Below are 25,647 nucleotides of genomic sequence, written 5' to 3'. Positions count from 1 at the left end.
AGGGAGGAGGGTTCAGGATGGGGAACGCGGGTATACCTGTGGCGGATTCATTTCGATATTTGGCAAAACTAATACAATATTGTAAAGTTTAAAGATAAAATAAAATTTAAAAAAATAAGTAAAATTCAAATATTGAGCCTGGAAATTAGAAGTTCTGGGGTCATTTTAGAAAATTTTGCATTTAACTTCCAAGTTGATCAGTTTAAAAAGTTACATATGATATAATTGATTTTCACATCTTATTTATTGTGTTTAGAGTCACAGAACACAGTTACTTATGCTTTTTGCTTGAAGGCAACATGAATTGGGAAAAAAATTATGGCAGGGTGTTCCCAATGAGTGAATAAATGTTTATGTCTTACATGTTAGCATGTATCTTTGGTATTTGCTCTCAAGCTGATTTATATTAGATACAGCATCGCTCTTCCTTTGCTTTAGGAATTTGAAGATAATTTTGATGATGAGATTGATTTTACACCACCAGCAGAAGACACGCCCTCTGTCCAGTCTCCAGCAGAAGTCTTCACACTTTCAGTACCAACTGTCTCACTACCAGCCCCATCACAGTTCCAGCCTTCTGTAGGTAAGGCCTTCCATCCTGATGTCATGTTGCCATGAATAACTTCTGAGTCCTGAGAAAGGAAGCCTTGCTACTAATCATAAAATGATTGGACTGTGGGTCTCCTCTGCTTGCTAATTTTTCTGCCTTCTGCTCTTTGGTGAAGCTCAATTCTGGCGGTCACACTTAAGTTCATTGACATTTCAATTTGTTTCTTTCTTCCTGCTCCTCAGACTGGATAATCTCATTTGACCTGCCTTCAAGTTTACTGATTATCCAAAATCTGTTGTTGAACCCCTCTTGTGAAAAAATTTTTTTTTTCCAGTTCTTGCACTTTCAGCTCTAAAACTTTATTTGGCTCCTTTTAATAATTTCTCTCACTTTATTGGTCTTCTTTCAATTTCCTGTGGTTCTTTGCCTGTGGTTTCCTTTAGCCCTTTCAGCGTGTTTAAGACACGTGATTTAAGCTCTTGTCCAGTAAGGCCAGTGTCTGTTTTCTCAGGGACACTTTGTTTTAAATTTCCTTTGTAGCAGTTCATGTACCATTATTTATTGTTCTTTATTTGTTTTGCAATTTTCTGTTGAAAACTGGATATTTTGAATAACATGATATGCAAAAAAAAAAAAAGGGAACAAGGAAGAGATGCTGTCTAGGTTCTGACAGCCTGACTCTGTGCCAGGGCAGGTGCCCAGCCTGGCCGCTGACAGCTCTGCCTTAGCCTTCAGTTCCTGCCAGAGGTGACGCCTCTGTTCTTAGGTCTCTTCTGAGCAGATGTCCTTCCCTGAGGATGCACATGGCTCTCTAGGTTGCCCCGTATGTGTAATAATAGCTTTTTAAAAAGAGCTCCTTCCCCCCACCCCAGTTTTCACTGAGCTTTTCCGTGGAAGCTCCAGTTGGTGTACTGTTGCCTCAGTTGTTTTCTGCCCCAGGGGGCAGCACCTTGTCCACCTGGCTTTCCTTGTTTTGAGGCACATGAAGCCTCCCCATCCTGATAGAGCCCAGTTCAGTGGAAGAAGGGGCGCCCCTGCAGCAGGCCTTCCGGAAAGCCCCCGTCAGATCTAGAGAAACACGGTTCCTGGGGAAGGAGGGCACTCTGCTCCCTCTGGGACCAGCACCCACTCTGGCACATGGCTTGTCTTTAAGATGTGCTATGAGGGAGGTGGGATGTAGGTGAACGAAAGGCCACAGAGAAATTCTCCCTTTTTCAGTGGCCTTTCTCCTGGTTCCCTTTGATTGCTCTAAACCTTCACCGTCTTCCACAGTTCTGATGAGGTGGAGTTTGTGGCAAGAGTTTCAGTGTTTCCAGAGAGGAACAGTCTAGAGATCCCTACTCCCCACCCCACCCCCAACCCCCGTAAAAGTAAAGGCCAGTGAGTGGTGGTGACTGGTGGTTACAGCAGGGCTGTTGATCGGAGTATTTGGTGCTGGAGCTCAGAGTCAGGGCAGGATACTTTTTCACAAATAACTGTCAGTTTTAAAAGTTTCTTTTTTTAATAATTTTGTTTACTTATGTTTTGGCTCTGACGGGCCTTTGTTGCCGGGCGTAGGCTTTTCTCTCATTGCCGCAAGCAGGAGCCTCTCTGGTTGCCGCGCTGGGGCTTCTCATTGCTGCGGCATCTCTTGTTGCAGAGCACAGGCTCTGGGGTGTGCGGGCTTCAGCAGCTCTGGGAGGGCTCAGTAGTTGCAGTTCCAGGGCTCTGGAGCACAGGCTCGATAGTTGTGGCTCATGGACTTAGTCGCTCTGCAGCATGTGGGATCTTCCCAGATCGGGGATTGAACCTGTGTCTCCTGCATTGGCAGGCAGCTTCTTTACCACTGAGCCATCAGAGAAGCCCTTAAGTATTTATTTCTGTCTTTATTATCATAAACGTTAAATTTATATTAGCATTTGTACTTTATAGGTAATATACTTATTATGTCTTTTTGTTAAATACTAATCTTTACTTCTTAAATGTTCTTTTTCCTACAGAAGGTTTGAAGTCCCAAGTTGCCCGCCACAGTCTGAACTACATACAGGAAATTGGGAATGGCTGGTTTGGAAAGGTAAAGTCTGCTCACCTTCATTTTTTCCCTCCTGTTACACTGTTAGAATGCAAAGCTGCTTAAGTCTTACTGTGCGTGACATTGCACATCTCTCTACACACTGTGGCATCAATTGACCTCCATTGGCCCCTGAAACCATGTAGGAGTGTGAGCGTCAGCGCTTCTGGGTGTGTGAGTTTCCCCAAGAAGGCCTTCTGTTTCTTTATCAGAGCCTTTTCTAATTGTTGGCATAAGAACGGAAAAGAGATGGGAATTTTAGAAGCTTTTCATCCTCCTCCAATTATTTGTTTTTCCTCCTTCCCCTACTTCCCCATATGACACTTAAAGCACGTTTTAATGGGAAGATAGCATGGTTACAATGAAAACCGTTGTGAAGAACTGTTGCGTTTCTCATCTTTGGCTTTAGGTGCTCCTTGGAGAGATCTACACAGGCACTAGTGTAGCGAGAGTAATCGTGAAGGAGTTAAAAGCAAGCGCAAGCCCAAAGGAACAAGACACTTTCTTGAAAAATGGAGAACCATACTAGTAAGTAAACCATAGCATATGTTTTTTAAATGTGGTCTGTTGAAAATCAGGTGTTTAAAACCACTTTGAGATTTCTGGTTGTAAAATACACAATTTAAATAAGATCCGGAGTCTCATAGCACAAGACCCAATATGTCCAGGTTTCAATCGAAATTACTCATCTTTCCAAGAAAAACTCAGCACAAGTAAGAAAAGGCAGCAGATGGTGGGAATGTGAATTAGTGCCATCACTATGGAAAACAGTATGGAGATTCCTCAGAAAACTAAAAATAGAGCTACCATATGATCCAGCAGTCTCACCCCTGGGCATATATCTGGACAAAACTGTAATTCAGAAAGGTACATGTACCCCAATATGTTCATAGCAGCACTGTTTGCAATAGCCAAGACACAGGCGCAGCCTAAGTGTTCATAGATGAGTGGATGAAGAAGGGGGTATGCACAGCATATACAGTGAATACTACTCAGCCACAGAAAAGAGGGGAATAATGCCATTTGCAGCAAGTCAGACAGAGAAAGACAAATACCATACGCTATCACTTACATGTGGAACTGAAAGTATGACACAAGCGAACGTATCTACAAAACAGAAAGACTCTCAGGCAGAGAATGGAAGTGTGGTTGCCACTTGGGAGGGGGACTGAGGGAAGGCCGGGCTGGGAGTTGGGATTAGCAGATGCACAGTATTGTATAGAGAACAGGTAAGCATCCAGGTCGAGCTGTTACAGCACAGGGACCTATATTCAATATCCTGAGATAGATGATAATGGAAAAGAATATGAAAAAGCATGTGTATCTGTAAAACGGAATCATGTTGATGTATAGCAAAAATTAACAAAACATTGAAAATCGACTATACTTCAATAAAATAAATACACAAAGACAACAAATACCAACACCAAGATGAGAGTGATGTTTGGATTATCTGACAAGGATTTTAAAGCAGCCATTGTAAAATTGCTTCTGTGAGCAATTAAATTATAGTGCCCTTGAAACAAATGAAAACATGCAAAGCCTCAGCAAAGATATAGACGACATCAAGAAGACCTGAATGGACCCTTCAGAACTGAAAAAAATAGTAATCAAAATAAAAATTCAGTGGATGAGTTCAACAGCAGAATGGAGAGGACAAAGGAGAAACATCAGTGAAATTGAAGATAAATATTTATCGCCCAATTCATGCAGCAAAAAGAAAATAAGTTTAAAAAAATGAAAAATGCCTCAAGGACTTGGGGGACTTGAACAAAAGATCACGACGTCCCAGATTGAAAGGAGATAGAAGATGGCTTAAAAAGATGTTTGAAGAAGTATTCACTGAAAATTGTTCCACATTTTGCAAAGACAAAACTACAGATTCAAGAAATGGAGCAAATCTCAAACAGGATAAACCCAAAGAAATGTGTGCCAACACACATCATAGTCAAACATCTGAAAACAGAAGACACAAAGTCTCAAAAGCAGGGACAGGGAAGCACCATCTTACCTATGGGGTCGGATTACATTAGAAAAGGGGAGTCTCAAATCGATAATCTCAGCTCATACATTAAGGGATCAGAAAAAAGGAGCAAAATGAACTAAATGCAAGCAGGAGTGGATATTAAAGAGAAGAGCAGAAAGACAGTAGATAAAAATCAGTGAAACATAAAGCTGGCTCTTTGGAAAGACAGTAAAGTTGGAAAACCTCTAACACCACTGACAGAGAACAGAAGAGAGAGAACACACAGATTCCTAATACCAGGAATGAAACAGACCCTGCAGACATCAAGAGGATAGAACGGGACCAGCAGCTCTAGTGATATATTTGACAACTTAGATGAAATGCACCAGTTACTCAAAAAGCACAAGCTGCCACAGCTCACTCAGTATGGAATAGGTTATTTGAATAGAATTATTAAAGAAAGGGAGTTTGAAACCTAAAAACTCTTCAAAAGAATCTCTGGGGTTGGACAGTTTGACCAGAGAATTCTTCAAAGTAGGTGAAAATGGTGCAGTCACTGCAGACACTTTGTTAAAAAACTAAACATACACTGACCCACCATACGTGTGAGTCACAGCTCTCCAGAGAAACAGAGCTGCGGGGTCTGCAGAGAGGTGGACAGCTAGGTGGAGAGACGGACGGATGAATAGGTGGGTGGGTGGGTAGATGGGTTGGTAGATGGGTAGGTGGTGGTAGGTGGATAGGTAGGTGGGTAGGTGGATAGGTAGGTAGATAAATAGATAGATGAATAGGTAGGTAGGTAGACAGACGGATAGGTAGGTAGGTCGACAGAGGAAAGGCAGGTAGGTAATTTATTTTAAGGAAATGGCTCATGCAGTTACGGAGTCTGGCAAGTCCGCAGGGCGGGGCCAGCTGGCTGGAGACACGGAGCAGAGCCACTGTTACAGTTCAAGCAGGGAGGCCGTCTGCTCACAGTATTTCTTCTTCACTGGGGGAGGCTGGTCTTTGTTCTCTTAAGGTCCTCACCTGATAGGACGAGGCCCACCCACATTCTGGAGCACCGCCTGCTTTTACTGAAAGCCAACTGATTTAGTGATGATCTCATCCCCAAACGCCCTCACAGAAGTGTCCAGGATAACATTTGACCAAATATCTGTGCACTGTGGCCAGCCAAGTTGACACAAAATTAACTATCACATCCTATAATCTAGCTGTTGCAATCCTGGGCATTTATCTCAGAGAACTTATTTCCACACAAAATCTCTTGCATGATTGTTTATAGGAGCTTTGTTTATAATAGCCTCAAACTGGGAAAACTAAAATGCCATCCCTAGGTGACTGGTTTGGACAAACTGTGGTCCATCCAACCCATGGAATTCTGCTCAGCGGTAAATGAGAAGGGACCCCTGATGCAGGTGGCAACGTGGGTAATCCTAAAGGCATTATGCTGAGTGAAAAAATCAACCTCAGAAGGCCACACACCGTGTGATTTCATTTACATACATTCATTTACATAATCTTCTGACAATGAGACATGTGGAAAGGAGACCAGATTAGTGGTTGCCAGGGCTGAGGGATGGCTGGGGGGGTTGTCGGGGTGTGACCATGGAGGGTGGCACAGAGAGCTTGGTGGTGGGGGACAGTTGTGTGTTTCTGCTGTGCAGTGGTTGCACGAATCTACACACTTGGCAACAGGACCCAGGCGCACACAGAATACTGCTCCCGAGCGTCAGTGTCCTGGTTTCAGGACTGCATTGTGTTGGGTGTCACCAGGAAGGAAAACTGGGTGAAGGGAGCCTGGGCCCTCTCTGTACTGTCTTTGCAACTTTTATTTCATTATTGTCTTATTCTTATTTCATTATTGTCTTCAAAATAAAGATTAAAAAAAAAAACATTTTGGCATATCCTTTTTTTTTTAGCTTTTAGACAACATATTTTTCAAAAATGTTTGCATATACAATGATTTATAAAAACAGTATATGAACTAGTTACTTAATATGTAGATTGAAATGCTTATTGAATATAGTCCTCCTCCTTTTAAATGCTGCTTCAAAATGATAGCTATAAAGTTAAATTACCAGAGTTAAAAGATTCTGATGACATAAGTTGGTTTAATTTGTGAAAATGTTCACCTGCTTGCCTTTGAATTATGTAATCAATACATAACTTAGAATGCATCTGTTAAATATAATCTTCTGGTGCACTTTTCAGTTGATCGTATTTAAATCGTTAAGAATGTTCAATTTGGGGCTACTGTTTGCATAGTTTTACTGGCCTGCTCCCTCACGAAAACTGCTGTGACTTTTATTTTTTACCAGTATCCTTCAGCATCCAAACGTCCTCCAGTGTGTCGGACAGTGTGTAGAAGCAATCCCCTATCTTCTGGTGTTCGAGTTCTGTGACCTGGTAAGTTTTTAGTACAAGGTCAAGGTTACGTATTTCAGAAGTTTTTACCAAAGTGTTTCTGGCAGATGGAAATGCTGGATGAGGGATGGCTTTCACTTCTATTCCAAAGAAACATGGTTAACAAACTGTATGTATTCGCTTTCAGTGGATTATGTTGCAGTAAACTCTTCCCCGCCCTCTCCCCCAGCCTCAGTGCCTGAGCAAAGTGGTCCGCGTCGGCTCGGGGTCGGATGTAGCTCCCTTCCTGGCTACTTTCATCTCCACTCCAGGGTCAGCGTTTTATTCTATTGTAGCTGCTGCGGGAAATGTGTATTCTGATGATCAGTACAGTATGTCTGTGTGGGTCTTTTGGGTCAAGTTTATGAAGCTGTTCAAATCTCCTGTTTCCTCCTTATTTGTGGAGAGGGGGCAAGAGCAGAGGCAGCCTGGGTCAGTTTTCTATTAGGTATTGAGAGGAGTGTTAAAATCTTCTGATTACGTATTTTCCTTATTTTTTTTCTTACAGTTCTAGTTATTCTGTTTCGTACATTTTGATACCTACCGCATCAGGGATACAAATTTAGAATAGATATAACTTCCAGTAATTTGAAACTTTTATTATTATGAAGGGACTCTATTTAACATTAAAAGCATTACTGAGGATAGTCTTTTTAACAATATTAATATAGGCATGCCAGCTTTCTTTTGGTTAGAATTTGCCTGGTTTAGTTCTGCCAATCTTCTGGTTGACATCTCTTGTAAATAGCTTATTGTTAGAATTTTATTAATCTGTCAGTCTTGGTCACTTAAAGTGGAACAGGTTGTCCATTTGTATTTATTGTACCTGCTGTGATGTTTAGAATGTTACCTGCCTATTTTTTATTGTTTTTCCTACCTGATTCAACTTCTATTATTTGCTCTTTTTCTAGCCTTGGTTTGGATTCTTTTTTTTTTTTTTTTTGAGGGGGTGATACAGAGTTTATTGAATTAGATTTTTCTATTTACAACTGAGATCACATCTACATACTATTTTGCTAGTCTACATGGGTACATTATTTCTAACAAGTTTAGACTTAACGATGAATGGGCTCAGTCATACAAAAGTACAAGCACACACTCACACTAATTGTTTTAAAACAGTAGTGCATACATTATACTCCTCCTATAAAGCCAGCTTTGATTAAAAACCGCTAGTTTCAAAGATCAGTCTGATTTTGAAGATGAACCAAGATACACGAGGTATGATTCTAAAATCTATCTTAGCCATTTTGTACAGTTGCTATCTTACTGGACTATAGTATATATTTTTTAAAAGGACACTGATGAGGGGCACTATCTGGTATTAACTTTAACCAGACAGCTGACTGCCTCCTCCTCCCCCCAAAACCTTTGGCCAAGAGTTCTCCACTGTGAAGACTGAAAGGACCTGGTGATACTACAGCAGCAGTCCCATTATGCTTGGAGGTTACAGAAGCAGGGCCACGTCAACCTTTAATTCTACCACACTAACGCAACTCACAAATGGTTCTGAGATTAGAACATTTACCGCCGTACTCAAAACACTTACAGACATGGAGAGTCAGCTAAAACAGAGGGGAAAAAAAAAGTCATAGGTGGTAGGAATCTTAATTTTTTTTGTTTTAGTTTTCCCCATCTCCTGTTGTAGATACTGTTTCTAATTTGGTGTATGGTTACACCAGAAGTTGCAACATGCACTTTAGGTAACAAAGTTTAAAATTAATGGATTTCACTCTCCTCCAGAGACACCTGCTAGAGCTCTGTCTCCTTGTAAGGAAACCAGAGTCGATCTCACTGTTCTCTGTGGCCCCCGGCGGTTTCTCCCATCATGGAGGCTGCTTCCTGATTGAACACTTGCTGCAGAAAGGCAGCTCCCTGCTCTCACAGGACCCAAAGAGAAAACTGGTCATTGTCCTCTGGGTCTCCTGCTTAGAGGGAGCAGACATGTGATAGTTGCCATTTAGCCGGGTTATTTCATAAAGTGAAAGTGAAGTCGCTCAGTCATGTCCGACTCTTTGCGACCCCATGGACTGTAGCCTATCAGGCTCATCCGTCCATGGGATTTTCCAGGCAAGAGTGCTGGAGTGGGTTGCTGTTTCCTTCTCCAGGGGATCTTCCCGACCCAGGAATCAAACCCGGGTCTCCCGCATTGCAGGCAGACGCTTTACTGTCTGAGCCACCAGGGAAGCCCAGTATTTCATAAAGGTGTGAGAACAGTGGGGAAGGAGTTCCCTGTTGTGTTTCTGACAGTTTTATTGCACAGTTGATTTTGGTTATCTCAGTGTTATCAGAGGTATAATATGCATGATCCTTGGTTATCATTAAATAGAATATGAAAATAACTCCTTTTAACCTAGCTCTGGGTGACCAGTGTGACAGGTGACCCAGCCTGTGGAGAAAGCACACCAAAGATGCCTTTTCACGTGATGAGACAGGTCTGCTTGTCAAAGTTCTGCTTTTGTGAGATATTTAATGGTGTCTTTTTTGGGTCCCTAATTGGCTCCTGATACTGATTATAAACAGCAATGGGAGCACTCTCTGTGAGCGAGCGTAAGAGAAATAAGTGGGAGTCACCATCTTCCTGAAATGGCACATTTGCAGGCTAATCGAGGTGGTTTCTAAAACCAGCTCATGTGCTTTGGCATTTTCTTATTCTTCACCCAGTCTGTGCATTCCTGAAAGTCTTACTGGGCAGTGTTGTTTTTCCTGGAATAGTAAAAGCTTGATGTTTTCTTCTGAATGGGTTCAGGTGATGAGTTTAGTTTCATGTCTACGTACATATTCAAATAGTTGAGCACAGAGTCTCATTTTCATGCCTGTGTTCATAGCAGCATTATTCACAGTAGCCACGAGGCAAAAGCAGCCCAGGGATCCATCAGTGGATGAACAGATAAGGAAAATTGGGTCTGTCGTGAACTGGAATATTACTCAGTCATAGAAAGGAAGGAAATTCTGACACCTGCTGCCATATGGATGAACCTTGAGGACATTATGCTCAGTGAAATAAGCTAGGTCACAAAAACACAAATACTGTAGGAGTCACTTGCATGAGGTTCCCAGAGTGGTCCCTCCGGGGTGAAGGTGGTAGGGTGGGTGCCGGGGGCTGGGGGAGTTGCTGTTTAGCAGGGAGCAGAGTCTGAGTTTGGGAAGATGAAGAGAGTCCTGAGGGTGGATGGGGGTGAGGGCTGCACGATAGTGTGGATGGACTTAATGCCGTGGAAGTGGACACTGAGAAGTGGTTGAAGGGGTAGCCTTGTGTTACGTGGTTTTTATCACACAAAAGACATTGGTGATCATTTACTTTTATGTAAGGGGCTCTACCAGTGTAACCTACACCCAGCGGAGCCTGGGGTGCTGGTGGAGTCTGTCGGTCAGCACTCAGAATGACCAGTCTCATGTTAAGGAAAGGCTGTTAACCTAGGGAGCCCCCCACCTTGCCCCTGGTGGGGTCACATCTATCTCTGAGGGAGTTCCCTGCTCATCAACTCTGGACCCTAGTATATGTCGGAGAGACCAGCTCCCCAGCAGCAGGGGCTGGGCCTCACTGGGGGCACTGTGGTCAGGGTCTTGGGCTCAGCATGCTCAGAGCCTGGGTGACAGAAATGCTCAGCTCACATTGGGCCCATGAGCCCTGGAGATGCCTGCCTGCCTGGACTGCAGGGATGTCCCCAGAGCACCCAGAAGCCTGGCTTCCCCTGAACCTTGCTCCTGGCCTGGGAGCCCCAGGACCCTCCCAGAAAGAGGCCGGCCTGAGCAGAGGCACGCCATCCAAGGCAGAGGCGCCCTCTGGCCAGGGTCCAGAGGACAGAGGCTGCCGGCCCAGGCTCGGGAACGAGTAGCCGCGGCCACCGTGACAGGGGCCACTGTCTTCACAGGTTCTCAGCAGGTCAGAAGCTGGTGAGGGCACGTTGGCCTCTTGTGTCGTCACCAGGCGGGGAACATGCTCAGAGATACCATCTCTTGAGGAGAAAGGAGAGAATGTTTTCGTACTTACTTAGGTCATTCCTTGTGAGATGGAATTACCGGTCTCTTTTTGAAAAACACTTTCTCTTAGAATTTTTATGAAAGCAAGTAAAAAAGTTTGCAGGGTTTGGTAGCTGGCCTGCAGCCACCGACATGTCCTGCCGAGGGTGGGTGCAGTGCTCGTGGGCAGAGGGCTCAGCGCAGGGTGCCGTGTGGAACATGTGGCCGCGGGGGCTGTGGCACGCCCCGGGTGTGTCTTTGGGCAGGCAGCGAGAGTGGGGTCAGGATCACTCACTCAGCAAAAGTGTGTGAGCACCTGTTGGGAACCAAGGGCTGTGCCCCGCGCTCTGGGGAGCACGGCAAGCCACCCCCGTCCTGCCTTTTCCACCCGGAGGGCCAGGTGGGCCTGCCTTCACACGCTCGTCCTGCCACCTGCTTGTGTGTCTCCCTGGAAAGGCCCTAACCTCATGAAGCCTCAGTGTAGGCATCTGTAAAGTGGGCGTGATCCTGCCTCTCCCAGGCCGAACCATAAGATGGTGAATATGAATCGCTGGGCACATAGTAAGTGCTCAGGAAATGGTAGTTAGGTTTATTCATTTTTCTTATTTTCTAAAGTTGATTGTAATTTAAAGGTTTGGTTAGTTCTGTGTAGCGGTTCTAAGTAGGCTTATTGGGGTAGGCTTCACAAAGAAGGTGATGTTTGGTTTGCATGTGGACGGGCGGGTGGATGGACTTTGCTCAGCAAGAAAGGGTCTCAAGGACATGTAAGCCAGGCAGGGGAGCTTGATGGTGTGCACGTGTGGGGTTGGGGGTGAGAGCACCACGATCGGGGAGGCAGATTGGTGTCTGCTGGGAGGGATCAGTTGGAAGGGAGTCGAGCAGAGACCAACCACTGGGAGGTCAGACTGCAGGCCAACGTGACAGAAGGAAGCAGGTTCCGCACCGCTCTGTCTTGCTTCCATTAAGAGTCAGCAGTTCTGCCTCTGTCCCTAGACCCCGAAGCGGAGATGCAGAGATGAGAGTCTTTGGCCAGGAAGCGTTTTTGGCGTCTGGGTAGACTTCCACGCACCTCTGTGACCAGCTGGCTCCAGCAGCTCAGGAGAGGCTCCTGGGCTGATGAAAGCATGGCCTTACCCGCCCAGGTGTTGGCGGGGAGACGGCCCGACAGCGCCGGGCCTCGTGCTGGGCACTGAGTCTTCCGAGCAGGTGCCGCAGCTCCATGTTACGGATGAGAAGACTGCGGTGAGGGAGGGACAGGCCCTGCCGGCCACGCCCAGGACCACGCCTTCTCCTCGCTGCCTCCTTGTCGGAGTCACGTGTTTGCCGTGGCGAAGCAGGGATTTTTACTGATGGCTTAATTTTATTCTACATACTTTTGTATCAGGTGGGGTTAATGCCTGTACATTTGTGTTCCATCAGCGGGAAGCCTCCCTGAATTGGCCTTTTGTTCAGAAATGCCATGTCTTGTTCATGAATGAACTTGTGAAGTAAGCCCATGCACGGGGACCGTTCCAGACACATGGAGATGAGTGATGTGCCCTGTGCCTCAGGAGTGTGAGGAGAAGAGAGGGCATGGGCTTACGGTGGAGCAGAGGGGACACGTGGACAGTGTCCCCAACTCATAGCCCGCAGAGGGGACACGTGCCGAATGACGACACGGCATGATCAGGCTTTGCGGTGGGGCGATGTGGGCGGCTGGTGGGGGGGGTGCCGTATTCCCAGGGCCCAGCCAGTGGCCCTCTCCTCCCCAGCATGTGACTGCTGCCCTGGGCCCCGTGGCCCAGGCTTTCTCTGACTATAGGTCCAGGACTTGGTGATGGGTGGTGGTGGGCATCTCGGGACAGAGCAGACTCCAGAATGAGGACTCTGGTTTTGGCTGAATGCCCTGGGAAAATAGAGATGCCAGTTCCTGAGATGGAGCAGATCTCGGAGCTTTGCACTGTGTGCGTTGGGTTGGAGGTGCCTCTCGGGCATCCCAGGAAGGATGTTGAGTGAGCAGCTGACAGATGAGCCTGGGGCTCGGGGGTTGGGGAGGGTCTGAACCAGAGAAGCGTGTGAGAGATGTTCAGTGCCCGTGGGATGATACGCTCACCCGGGAACAGGTGTCGCGGCAAGGAGGGACGAGGACCATGGGCAGAGCCCTGGGTGTGCTGGCGCCTGCTGACCAGGAAGAGGGAGAAGGTTCTGCACAGGGGCCTGGAGAGGAGCGACCGGGGAGCTCAGAAGGAGGAGGCCCTCACTGGGTTCTGAGTGGCTGGGGATAGCTGATGGGAGCAGCTGGAGCCAAGCCTGTTGGGGGTGCGGGGTTCTGGGGTTAGGGGGCAGGCCAGCCGGCAGGCCCAAAGCCCTGTGTCCATAAGAGGGAGGTGGGATGGGCGCAGGAGCCGGGTATGCAGGCAGAGGGGTGCGCGCTGATTCTTTGAGCAGAGACGGGATGGGCTCGGGGAGGGTAATTCTGATGAGAGGAGGTGCTGTGTGGGTGTGGGCGTGGACAGGCGGGTCTCGAGTGCCGCCGAGGGCAGGAGGCGCAGTCCGCGTGAGGAGTGAGGACCCTGGGCTGGCGGTCCCCAGGGCCTCCCGCCTGGTGCAGAGGCTTCATCTCCTTAGTGGGCGCTGGGCGCCCGGCTGTCCATGCCATTCCTTCGTCCTTTCAGTCAAATTTTTGTGTAAAAACATAAAGTTTTCTCCCAAATCCTTCTGTTAAACGTATGAGCAATTGTAATTTCTAATCTATTTGCTTGTTGGGTCTTTACGCCGTGTTGAAGTGAATTCATGGTTCTCCGTGTCCGGCGGAAAGCTGGACAGAGCACTCAGGGCAGCCGGTGCTGGGGTTTGAGAGGGTCCTCCCGAGGAAGCATCTGAAGGTCCGCGTGCCTCAGTACAGAGGGGGCCAAGCTGCTGCTCTGGTGTCTGAGGTCTTAGTACCAGCGCTTTGCTGCCATCTAGCGTCGTAAGGTTTTCTTGAGTTTCTCATGGAAGGGCATTAGGGAGGATGTGAGAAGTATTTAAAACTTGGATAAAGGGAGCTTTGTTTTGTTTCAGTATACATTGCTGTTCTCAGTGTTTCTCTTTTTAAATAATAGACCAAAGTAATAATCCCAGTCGACTCACTAAGCATCATTAAAACGTAAGCCAGATACCTAAATTTTTACAGCTTTATCTGTTTTGGATAGAATGGATCAATTTTTAGTAGTTACAGAAACATCTTTGCTATAGTTGAAGATCTTACACTGATTTTTCTTTTGCACGGTGGTGCCAGGAGAGCGCTGGAGTTCTTTCTAGAACATAGAAGTAGCCCTGGGCCCCTCCCAGCCCATCGCAGGTCTCGTCCGTGAGAAGCTCATCTGCTCCTCAGGAACCGCTGATGTTGACTCCGCAGGTTAGAGACGTGTTTGCCCGGGCTGTGCTCACCCTCCCCCTCTCCTCCCCACCCCAGTGCAGGTGGGGAGAGACTGAGTTTTTGCCAAGCTGGAAACCTTCAGAGCTGAAGCAAAATCTCCTTCTGTTTATTATACTTTATCTCCTGGTGAAATTTGGGGAGTGGCCTATTGTGGAGAGAAGATAACTTAAGAACAGTGAGTGGTAAGGAATATACTTTAGGTAACCTTGAAAAACAGCTACACCCACTCCGCCGTTCCTGCCTTCATGGCCAAAATCACTTGGGAAGTGTTCGCTGTTGGCTGGAAGCTCCTGTTTGCTTTGAGCATTGGCCAGACGCAGAGCAGCACAGTCCTGCTTTTGTGTGAGGGTGGTTTTTTCCTTAGATGGACATTGAAGGAAGGGGGTTAGACAGATGCCTTTTAAGTTGTCATTTCACTGGTAAGGTGAATAAACTTTAGCTCTCTGTTCTCATATTTCATTTCCGTGTGGGCTACCTTATGAAAATCCCATGAGCCTGTAGTTCCCATACTTTCTGCTGGAGTTTTTCTGGGTTAATTTAATTGTCACCCAACACAGGGTTTATTCCCGCCACTTCTGCACTGGATAGAGCCTAGCCTGGGTGAAGGTGGGTTGGGTGGTGAGAAGAATGTATTTTTCTTAGAGGGGGAAAAAGGTGTTTCTCGTCTGGAGCAGCCTGTAGTTGTGCGGGGGTGCAGAAGGGGAAAGGCTGTGTTTGCAGAGAAGCAGGAGTGCGGCGGTGGGGGTGAGCACCCACCCTGGTCCGGGGCGGCAGCTCCCGTGGCGGAGCAGCTCACTGAGTCGGGGACAGTCCTAGAGACTTTAGTTGACTTGACATTCGTTCATTCTCGTAAAATAACTGATTTGATCTGCATACTAATTGGATCCACTCACCAAATAGAATTTTCTTGGCAAGTAAACAGAAGAGTGGAAGTGCAGGCACGTTGTTTGTTAGCTCTGTGACCTTGGGCAAAGTTCTCACCCTCCCTAAGCCTCTTCCATGTCCGGAAAGTGCTTCAAACTGTGAGAGTTATTTGCGGTAACAGGTGCAGAAACTCCCAGCACAGTGCTCGACTCCCGCTTGAAAGCTCAGATGGTAACAGTTACTGATACCCACGTTGTTGTTGTTGTTCAGTCGCCACGTCATGCCTGACTCTTTGCAACCCCATGGACTGCAGCATGCCAGGCCTCCCGTCCCTCACCATCTATCACAGTTTGCCCAAGTTCATGTCCATTGAATCGGTGATGCCATCCAACCATCTCATCCTCTGTCACCCTCTTCTCCTTCTGCCTTCAGTCTTTCCCAGCCATGAGAACCCCATGATACCAACATTATCATTCATATAAAGATCATTGAAATGGAATGAAAACAAATTTAGGTTCTTGGTTTGGACTTAGACGTTCCTTTAGAATACACTTAGTATTGAGTGTGGACAAATGCAGCAGAGGAATGTTGTGTTTTAAAGTTTAATTTGGGAGGTTTGATCAGTTTGCTGTCTTCAGTAGCAGTCGTTAGGAAGGCATTCAGTTCTTTTAATTGGTCAAGGAATTTTCTTTCTCAGGCATCTTTTTTGACTCACGTGTAAAGAAAACTGAAAGCTTTTGACTTGCTTTTTCTAAATTTTATTGATTATATATAAAGCTTTACCTTGGAATTACATCACATCAATAAATACTTAATCATGTGGTAAGCAGAACATGGAAGATTGCCTCAAAGGTGTATTTCTCCAAAGAGATACATGGTACATGCCCCAGGACACACCACCCTGAGAGTCAGGGGACAGAAACCGAGAAAGCCATGTGTGTGTTGGGGGGGGCGGAGTGGGGGTTCCTTCGCGGGTACCCGGGACATTGAAATGCCTGTGTGCTGGGGTCTAAGTGTGAATTTGTTCAATTTCCTGTCTTATGAACAGACTTAATTAGAGTCACATCATCAATGTTTCTGAAGTGGCCCTAGTGTTCTTTTTCACAGGGGGTGTGGGGGAGCCGGCAAAGAATTGCAGCCATTACCGGCACTTGACAACGCTTTTTCTTCCTTTCCCATCCGTTTTTCTTTCCCTCTCTCCCTCTGTGTTGTTGCTGAGAGCTTCTGTGATGTGACCTCCCCTGGAACCCTTGGAGGTGGTGTGAGCGGCTCCTCTTGCTTACTCTCCATCTTGTTCTTTCAGTGACCTGGGAGTTTCTGTGCCTCTGCAGTAAATGCAAAGTGTGCGTCAGTGTAAAATTATCTCTTTTTATTTTTATTATTTTTTAGCCGTTGTTATCCATGTGTTTCTATAACAAAGGTAAACTAATGTTGAATTTAGAATGATCCTAAAAGAAGAAGGACATTTTCTCAAGCTTTGAAGTATTTGGTTGGAATTGCTTTTTTTGTAATTTTAAATGTGTTCAGTAAGATTCTTAATTAAGCTCAAATCTGAGTAATTTCCAAGAAGTCACATCAGCATCTCTGTCAGCTGAGATGCCCGTCTGTCCCCCTGGTCCTCTCTGGAAACTGACCTGGGCTGGTTCCTGCAGGGCGACCTGAAGGCTTACCTGCGTGGTGGCGAGCCGGAGCCGGCGCGGGGGGACGCACAGACCATGCTGCTACAGAGGCTGGCGTGCGAGATCGCAGCGGGGCTGGCGGCCATGCACAAGCGGCACTTCCTGCACAGGTGGGTCCCTCCGCTCGCGCGCCTCCCCCACCCCTAACCCCAAACGTGGCACTGGCTCTGCTGGAAGCCCAAGGAGGACCAGCTTTGGGTGTGAACTTTCAATTTATAAACAAGACGTCCCCTCCTGCCCAGGGTCAGAACAAGGGTCGAGCTGGGCTCCGTCTAAACCAGCACCAGGGAACAGAGTGCCAATACAGCCTAAGACCTAGAGGTTATTGCCAGAATCTCAAAGCATGCAAATGGGTGTGATGCTCAGAGTCGTGACAGAGCAGTTCCGGTCTCCCTTCCGGACCCCTGCCTTGGCATCCCCCTCGCATCAGCCTCAGGCTCCACCTCTACCCGCTGGGCGTCGTTGTCACAGTGTGGCCCTCTCCAGTTCTGGAGGAGGGCTCTGAGGGTCTGACGTCATCTTCTGATAGAAGGCCCCAGTGTGGGCCTCTGGTCGGCACTCCGAGAGGCCGCCCTGACTGGGTCAGGGGTGCTGGGGTTGGTGTGAGCAGCACTGGGGTCGGGGTAACACATCTCTCCAGAGATGCGTTTCTGGCCCCACTTGAGCAGCCACAGCTCTCAGAGTGCATCGTATTTTGTTCAGATCATCCACATAATTGTTTTAATTAGGATGGCAAAGGGCTTTGAGTCCTGAGATGATGATTCTTTAAACTCAGAAGGAGACTCCTGCTTGTTCTCCTCCAGCCTTTTCAGCTCTGATTTGTGTTTGAAATGTTTTCTCAGGTCTGTGGACAAATTGGGCAGAGTGTGTGTGTGTATGTATGTGTGCATGTGTGCGCGCGTGTGCATGCATGTGTGCATGCTCAGTCACGTCTGACTCTTGCGTGCTCAGTTTGTGTGTGTGTATGCACGTGTGCATGCGTGCATGTATACTCAGTCATGTCTGACCGCCCCCCCCCACCCCCCCGGCCAAGGCTCCTCCATCTAATACTGAAGTGGGTTGCCATTTCCTTGTCCAGGGGATTTTCCTGACCCAGGGATCGAACCCACGTCTCCCAAGTCTCCTGCATTGTTAGGCAGGTTCTTTACCACTGAGCTGTCTCTTTAGTTGACTTTAATTAAATCATTTTACTCTTTAACAATCGAAAGACCTGAAAAGGAATACCTGTGTGTACTGACATGGAGACACAGGTTGCACAGGTTGTATATTTTATATATACACATATATAAAATGTTTTTAAAATACAACACCATTAAAAAAAGAAAATGCTTATATCTGTGGGGGTTTATGTGAATCTCTGTGTGTATGTGTATGAACAGATATGGAAAAATACCTATCAAATTCTTAACATTACTTCAGGGTAGAAAGAAGAAAATTAACACTCTTCTTACATATCTATCTTGTTTGACTTGCACGGTGGGCAGATCATTCTGATAAGGTGCTTTTTAAGACACCTGAAAAAATTATGAATTTCTTCAGGCCCAAGGCAGAAGCCCTTACACAAAACTTCAAAATATAAAGATCTATTTGTTTTATAATGGAAAAATCTTATATTTTGCTTTTTCCCCTTGTAACAGATTAATACCCAGCATATTTGTATTGTTACTCTTATAAAACACAAGTGATGATTACCTAAATAGTGGAGCATTTTCAGAGAAGATCACATCAGAATCAGCAACATAAAGTTAACAGAGACAACTGGAAATTGTTTAAAGCCCAGATTGGTTTCTATGATTATATTTTAAAAATTGGCAAAGTAAATGTTACCTTCCTGTGAGTTTCTTTAGGTTAAAGTTTTACTTACTTTAGAATCTTGTTTCAAACAAATAAAGATGATAAATTAACTCACATGATTTGGATGTAATTCAGGTACATAAACTCAAGGTAAAGAAAATTCCTGAAACCATTGACAGCTCTTTCATTTTATTTTAAAAAGTAGCCATATTTTATGTAATTTTGTGTGCTTTATTTTTTTGTTGGTAGCACACTGTAATAGCATTTTATACAATTGAAGTAGAGTTGGTCTGCAGTGCTGTGTCCCAGGTGTACAGCAGAGTGGCTCAGTTGTATACATGTTTTTCAGATTATTTGTCAGTCTAGGTTGTTATAAGACACTGAGTACATAATAGCATAGTTTTAAGTTGGACTTTGGAATATTTATTTGTTGACTCAAAGTCAAACTTTCTATGTTGGTTGGAAATAGAACTTCCCACACATCGAACTGGAAGCTGATCTAGTAAGGCACTCCCAGTTAATTTTTACTTTTACTTATTGTCTGAGAGAAGACTTAAGCCTGGGTCTTGGGCAGGCTGCGTTTCTGCAGTCAGAGATGGCGGCCGTGAAGGCCACGTAAACAGCAGGGGCTGCCAGTGTGCCACGCTCCGCACCGTCCTGACCTGCTGGCCGAGCGCCTGGAACTTCCTGTGCCCGGCCTGTCAGTCTTCCTGGAGGAGCAGGAAGAAGCCACCAGGCCACTGTGATGAGTAAGGGCACAGGGCATCCAGCGGGCGGCATGGGCGTGTCTCTTGTAGCTGGAGACCCATGTGACCGTGGCCTTAAGGTGTACCCAGGCCACACTGCATGAGGGGACCTCCTGAGGGACGTCCCTGGGGGTCCAGTGGTTGGGACTCAGCGCTTCCTCTGCAGGGGTGCAGGTGCGATTCCTGGTCGGGAGACTAGGATCCCACATGCTGTGTGGCGCGGCCAAAACAACACACGAGACCTCTTTAGGATTTTCCCATTTTAAAGTTAAAAGTTACTTTCTGCTGAGAAACACCGAGGTTAGTAAGTCCTCCAGCCCTCAGAGTGTGGGTGTCCAGTGTTACAGGAGCCCAGCATCTGCAGAACCCAGTTTATGGGGAAGGTGTGTGTGAGAGGGTTAGGGAGGACTGGCCACAGGCCTGGGTTGTAGACCTTGTCTGTGCGGTGACATCAGGGAAGAGAAGCGGGATGCAGACTGACCTGATGAGCAGGGGTGAAAGCTTTCCAGACGCTGAATGAGCCCAGTGGCCTGTTTGTGCTGCGTCTGAATCCCCTGGCCTTGCTCCTCAGCCGCTGCCTCCGCGAGCTGCAGCCACCTTCCAGTGGGAAGCGGCAGAGTCTCTTCACAGCCCACATGGGGATTCATTTTTATGCTGTGGTGGCTGCTGGCGGCGGGTTGGTACAGTGAGCTGAAGCTATTAAGTGGCCTCTCCTTCCTTAATCCTCTGAGCCTGTTTCTTCCCTGAAACAGGGTAATCTTGCCTTGAAGTGCTTTTGTCAGGATTACATAAGATAATGTGGGCCGCGCCCTGGAAGAGTGTTCAGTAATGTTGGGTTGTCGCTTGCTCTTTTGATTAGGAATTCAGGTTCCTGGGAGAGCCTTGGTGGGTAATATGTTAATTGAATAGAGGACAGAGTAGTTTTCAAAACGGCTGCAGCCCCTCTGAGCTATTTCCACAAGACCGATCTCCAGAGGTGGACGAGCTCTCACGCCAGTGGGAGCTGAGAACAAGCCATGATGTTTCCTTGTGAATCCGGGCGGAAAACTGTTTAGAACACTTCTGTGTACCTACTGCTCCGCTCACCTGGCGGGGTCCCTGCAGTCACCACTGAGGCCGCCGCACGTGTTACCGCCCAGGGGGACGGAGCCCAAGCTCTGAGGGCCAGGTCAGTTGGCAGCTTTGCTACTAGACCTGTTTTTCAACTTGAAAGAAGAACATACTGGGTATGTTTGTATTTCCTGACCCAAACCAGCCATTGACGTCAAGAGTTAGCTCTGCTGTTAAAAAGTTACACCTTTACGGTTTCCTATTCTTTAGCTTGGTACATTATTGGACCTTGGAGAATATGTATGTTTTACTACTTTTGAGTTGAATTATATCATTTTGACTTTGGACAACACTTTGATGTTTTGAATATTTTGATGTTTAAAAACTGTATTCTTATAAAAACCTTATGAGTTAACCCTTACAGGTTAGCGCACACCCCCTCATTTTTTTTCTTTTTTTTTTGCCAGGGAGAACTGAGGCTCTGGTGTGCTAATTGACTTGCCAGAGTCACACAGTTACGAGTGGTGGAGCCAAGAGTAGGTCTCCGGTCTCTGACTTTGTCCAGTGTTTTTGCACTGTCCTCCGGCGACCAGGATGTTTGGGGTGGGGTACAGGGCGAGTTTAGAGGAAGTTCCCTCGGTCACACCATCGTTTTCCTCCTCAGTACCCGCAGTGTTCAGGTAACAAGAGGTGTTTCCTCCTCTTCTCTCTCTCTCTCTCTCAGACCATAAGTCGAATTGTAGGAGTTTCACAGTGTCATGTACAGAGAGCCCCAGGCCCTTTGCACATATATCTTTTCACCTTTTACCTGCTTCTCGTTCCCCGTGTCTATAGACATGCAGGGACCCTGTGTGAGGAGAAAGGCGTGGAGGGAGGCGGCCGGCGGCCCTGGAGTGGCTCGAGTGGCTGGAGTGGAAGGTGCCAGGGGCCACCCTGCAGGTGCCCCCCACTGTGGCCTCAGGCTGCCACCCTGCTTCGGATGCCTGCACGCTCCTGGGCGGGGGCCCTGGCACCCAGATCTTCATTCTGCTCCCAGGACAGAGGTGTTGGGAAGGTTGAGGAGGGTCTGTCTGCAGGGGCCTTAGCATGCGAGCCAGCGGTGCCCGGAGCCTCTGGGGCAGGACCCGCAGTGCCATGCACGTGCGGCTTGTAGTCCAGGGGCCAGGCGGCCAAGAGCCCCGCATTCTGCTGCCCGCACGTGGCCACCCGTCCTTCCTTCCTCATCTCCAAAACCCAGGGGCCACCTCTCTCCTTGAGATGGGAGGTTTCTACGGCGCACCTCGTTCTACCACGCTTCGAAGATGCTGCGGGTTTGCTGGACGCACCGCCCCCCACACACAGATCAGAAGTCTGCAGCAGCCGTCGTCGGGCAGGTCTGGCGGTGCACCTCTCCAGCAGCGCTGCTCGCTTCCTGTCTGCATCACGTCGGGTGGCTCTCACAGTATTTCACACCTTGTCGTCGTTGTTTGTTACGATGATCTGTGATCAGTGATCTTCAGCGTTACTATTGAAATTATTTTGACATTTTTTAAGCGATAGTATTTTAAATTAAGGTTTATACATAGCATTTTTTTTGTTTGTGTTTGCTTTTGGACACATAATAGACTACAGTGTAGTGTGAACATGACTGTTCTATGCACTTGGAAACCTAAAAGTTCATAGACTTGCTTTATCAGGAGAATCTCTTTACTGTGGTGGGCTGGGGCACTGATCCCCCCATGTGCGTGCATTTCGTCTGCAACATTAGAGGTGTCCCGAGGTTTCCCCAGACACTCCACAGGCCTGGTGGAGTGCCATGAAAACACTGCTTGTAAAGATGGTGTATGGAGGGATTGAATACATCTGACTGGTTTCACTACATCTAACTAATTGAATACATCTAACTGCTTTCTTATCTTGGACTTAAAACTTTTATCGCTTAAAAAATGCCAAAAAAATTACGGTAGTAACACTGAAGGTCAGTGATCACAGATCATCATCACAAACATAATAACAGTGACAAGGTGTGACATACTGTGAGAGCCACCATGGTGTGACACAGACGGGTGTCCACTGAGGTCAGCACGAGGTCGGCGTGTTTATTGAGGACCAGCCGCACAGACCGCAGTGAGCTCTGACTGACTGGTCACGGGTTGTTGTTGACGGTTATTGATGGTGAGAGACAGAAATACTGGCCCTGGAGAGTCGCTTCAGTTCCTTGCGCCTCAGTCTCCTTTTCTGTAAATGCGGACATACCAGTACCCACCTGAGAGGCCTGCTGTGAGGATGAAACGAGTTAACACGTATCAGGTGCGGGAGAAACACCTGTGTGTAAAGTGCTTTCTGAACACGAGCCGGGATGGTGCGGTGGGATCCGTGGTGGTGTGCACCAGCCACTGGATTCCGCCGGCGTTCGCTCTCGTGTCCTCATCCATGTTATTTGCTCTATTTCAGACACACGAGCTTTGGAAACTAAAATCACTGAAAATAATTTGATAACGTTTTTGATTTTTGGCCATATAAAGACAAACGTTTTAAATTTTGGACTATGGAAATTCAGTTTCTGAGAACTTTTATTTAAGATTTAAAACTGTAAGTTAGGTATTCAGTTCTATTTTAGTTCAGTGACTTTTTCATTCATATGCCAATTGATAATTTAAAAAATCCCAAGGGTTAAAGCTAAAATCCAAAAAATGTAATCTGCTGTGTCTATGGGAAGTTTTTTTTTAGAAAAAGTAGGTTTTTACTTTTCAAGTTAGGTAGTTTTTAAAACTAATTTGTTCTTAAATAAACTGAGTAAATCGTTTTAAGTCAGTCTTGAAAATATGCTCTTTGCCTCCCTCTTGGAGAGGTAGAGTTTGGAAGAGAAGAGAGTGAATTGGAGGGGGCTAAATCACTTATTTGGGGAAGGCAATGGCAACCCACTCCAGTACTCTTGCCTGGAAAATCCCATGGACGGAGGAGCCTGGTAGGCTGCAGTCCATGGGGTCGCGAAGAGTCGGACACGACTGAGAGACTTCACTTTCACTTTTCACTTTCATGCATTGGAGAAGGAAATGGCAACCCACTCCAGTGTTCTTGCCTGGAGAATACCAGGGACGGCGGAGCCTGGTGGGCTGCCGTCTATGGGGTCGCACAGAGTCGGACTTAGCAGCAGCAGCAGCAGCAAATCACTTATAACGCTTGCATATCTTTGAAAAAGGAGTTAAAACAAACATTTTTAATAATGCAGATTATTTTAGCGTGCTTGAAGTTGTAACTTTATTCTTTACTTGCAGTTAAGAGACTACTACTAGACTATTACTCAGGTAATGTAAGGTATTTAAAATAAATTCAGACAAATTAGCCAGTTTAGAATTCTTCTGTGGTAACTCTAAAAATACCAGGAAATGAGCCATAAGTCTGGTATCAATGCAGAACAAGGTACAAATACATTTAGATTTTAACCTGTTAGCAGTCAGAGTGATTTACCAAAAAAACCCAAAACTGATCATCTCCATTCTTTAAGTAATTAGGAATATGGCGTTGCCTTTTTCTATGAAAAAGGATTTTAAAACATAAATTATTTATCAGGGAACTCAATACACTTACCACCCTGATTTCCCAAGAAAGCCTTTTTCCACAGCAGTTCCATGTCATGTCATCCTGGGTGTTGATTCGCCTTGTTCTCATGTTCACTTCACTCTTTCTGTTTTCAGTGACTTAGCCCTGAGAAACTGCTTTCTTACCTCGGACTTAAATGTGAAAGTGGGTGATTATGGAATAGGATTCAGCAGGTACAAGGTAAGCCAGAGGTTTAAGGGTTCTCTCTCTGATCTAATTTAATGCTCATGAAGTGGTCATATCACAAAATGCCATGCCTGTTTGGAAAGGGAGGGTAAATAATTATTGCTGCTATATAATAAAATATGCACATCATATATAAATACTTCTGTTACATGTTTGGTAAAATTTCAGCTCAAATCAGTAAGCTTGGGATTTGAGTTTTTCAGCTCTCATAAATATATCCCCCAAAGAAAATAAGTAAAGTACCTGTGAAATTTTTATTTGTGTGTGTTTGTTTAGCCCAGCTGAGTAAGGTGGCTTACTCTGGGGCAAAAAAAAAAAAAAAAAAAAATTGATGCAAATGTAAGTCTGTTCTTAGTCTCCATAGTAGCTCTAGTATCTTGAGCACTTGCTGTATGCCACCCAGGCACTATGAAGGACTTGCCCACGTGGTCTCATGTAGTCCTCACTGTAAAGGGAGGGCTGGCGCGTCTTCCTGATCTTACAGATCAGGAGTAAGGCTCATGTTTGCTGCTTGCTCAAGAGTCACAGAGCTGGTAGATGGTTGAACGTTGACTCAACAGTCTGTCCAATTCGAAAGCCTGCACTCTTACTCATTAACCACCCTGTTCTTCTGCTCAGGAATACAGCCCAGCATAGTTTACAAGATATTTTGCTCAGAGTCTGTGTTCTGTACATCAGACATGGCATACTTTCCTTTTCCAGGAAGGGAGACTGAGCAGGTGTTCATGGTTCAGAAACCAGCTCATGAGGCCCAGGAGGCTGATTCAGAGAAACCCTCCACCCACCCTCTGCCCGGAAACTCTGTCTCTGTGTCCATTTCTTTTTCTGACTTGTGTTTTTGGGTAGAGTATGTGTTTTCTGAGAATGACCTGGGATTAAGTTACTGAGCTCACTAGAAGTGTTAGAGAATTCAAAATTCTGTGTGTTTTCTTACAAAACAGGAGGATTATATTGAGACAGATGATAAAAAATTTTTCCCTCTTCGGTGGACTGCTCCAGAATTAGTAACCAGCTTTCAAGACAGACTGCTAACTGCAGATCAAACTAAATATAGTAATATCTGGTATGTATCGATTTACCATTCGATTAGGCTTTTGTTATTAACAGAGTCCTAACTTCTTTCTTCTCAAGTACTTTCTTAAGGGAAAGTATAATAATTGAATGAGATGTAGGAATACCAGTGACTGATGATGTGAAAGACAATTTATTGACATCATAGCAATGATCCCAGTTTTTGCAATGGTGCAATAACTTTTACCCATTCAATAGTAATAATCTCCATAAAAGCAGGAACCAAGGCTGTTTTCTTTGCCTACTATAGGGCCTTGTTTATAGTAATGTTTAATAAATATTAATTGAGTGAATGAAAAAACTGAAAGAGGTATGTAAGACTAACAGTTTCTGTTACAGCTTT

The 25,647-nt window shown here is 46.0% G+C and overlaps 1 protein-coding gene across 6 annotated transcripts in view; it reads left to right on the top strand.

The window, feature by feature from the left end:
* Positions 1-25,647, top strand: part of LMTK2 (lemur tyrosine kinase 2) — a 75,611-nt gene that overhangs the window by 28,610 nt on the left and 21,354 nt on the right. For all 6 annotated transcript variants that reach the window (XM_061402174.1, XM_061402172.1, XM_061402176.1 and 3 more), the window contains 7 exons: positions 439-583; positions 2,530-2,603; positions 3,010-3,128; positions 6,885-6,972; positions 16,849-16,985; positions 24,143-24,227; positions 25,175-25,296. In XM_061402174.1, coding sequence (XP_061258158.1) covers positions 439-583; positions 2,530-2,603; positions 3,010-3,128; positions 6,885-6,972; positions 16,849-16,985; positions 24,143-24,227; positions 25,175-25,296 — 770 coding nt within the window. The remainder of the gene's footprint in view (positions 1-438; positions 584-2,529; positions 2,604-3,009; positions 3,129-6,884; positions 6,973-16,848; positions 16,986-24,142; positions 24,228-25,174; positions 25,297-25,647) is intronic.

Source organism: Bos javanicus, chromosome 25 (assembly GCF_032452875.1).
Source record: "Bos javanicus breed banteng chromosome 25, ARS-OSU_banteng_1.0, whole genome shotgun sequence".
Classification (NCBI taxonomy): domain Eukaryota; kingdom Metazoa; phylum Chordata; class Mammalia; order Artiodactyla; family Bovidae; genus Bos; species Bos javanicus.
This window is presented reverse-complemented; position numbering and strand designations above follow the sequence as displayed.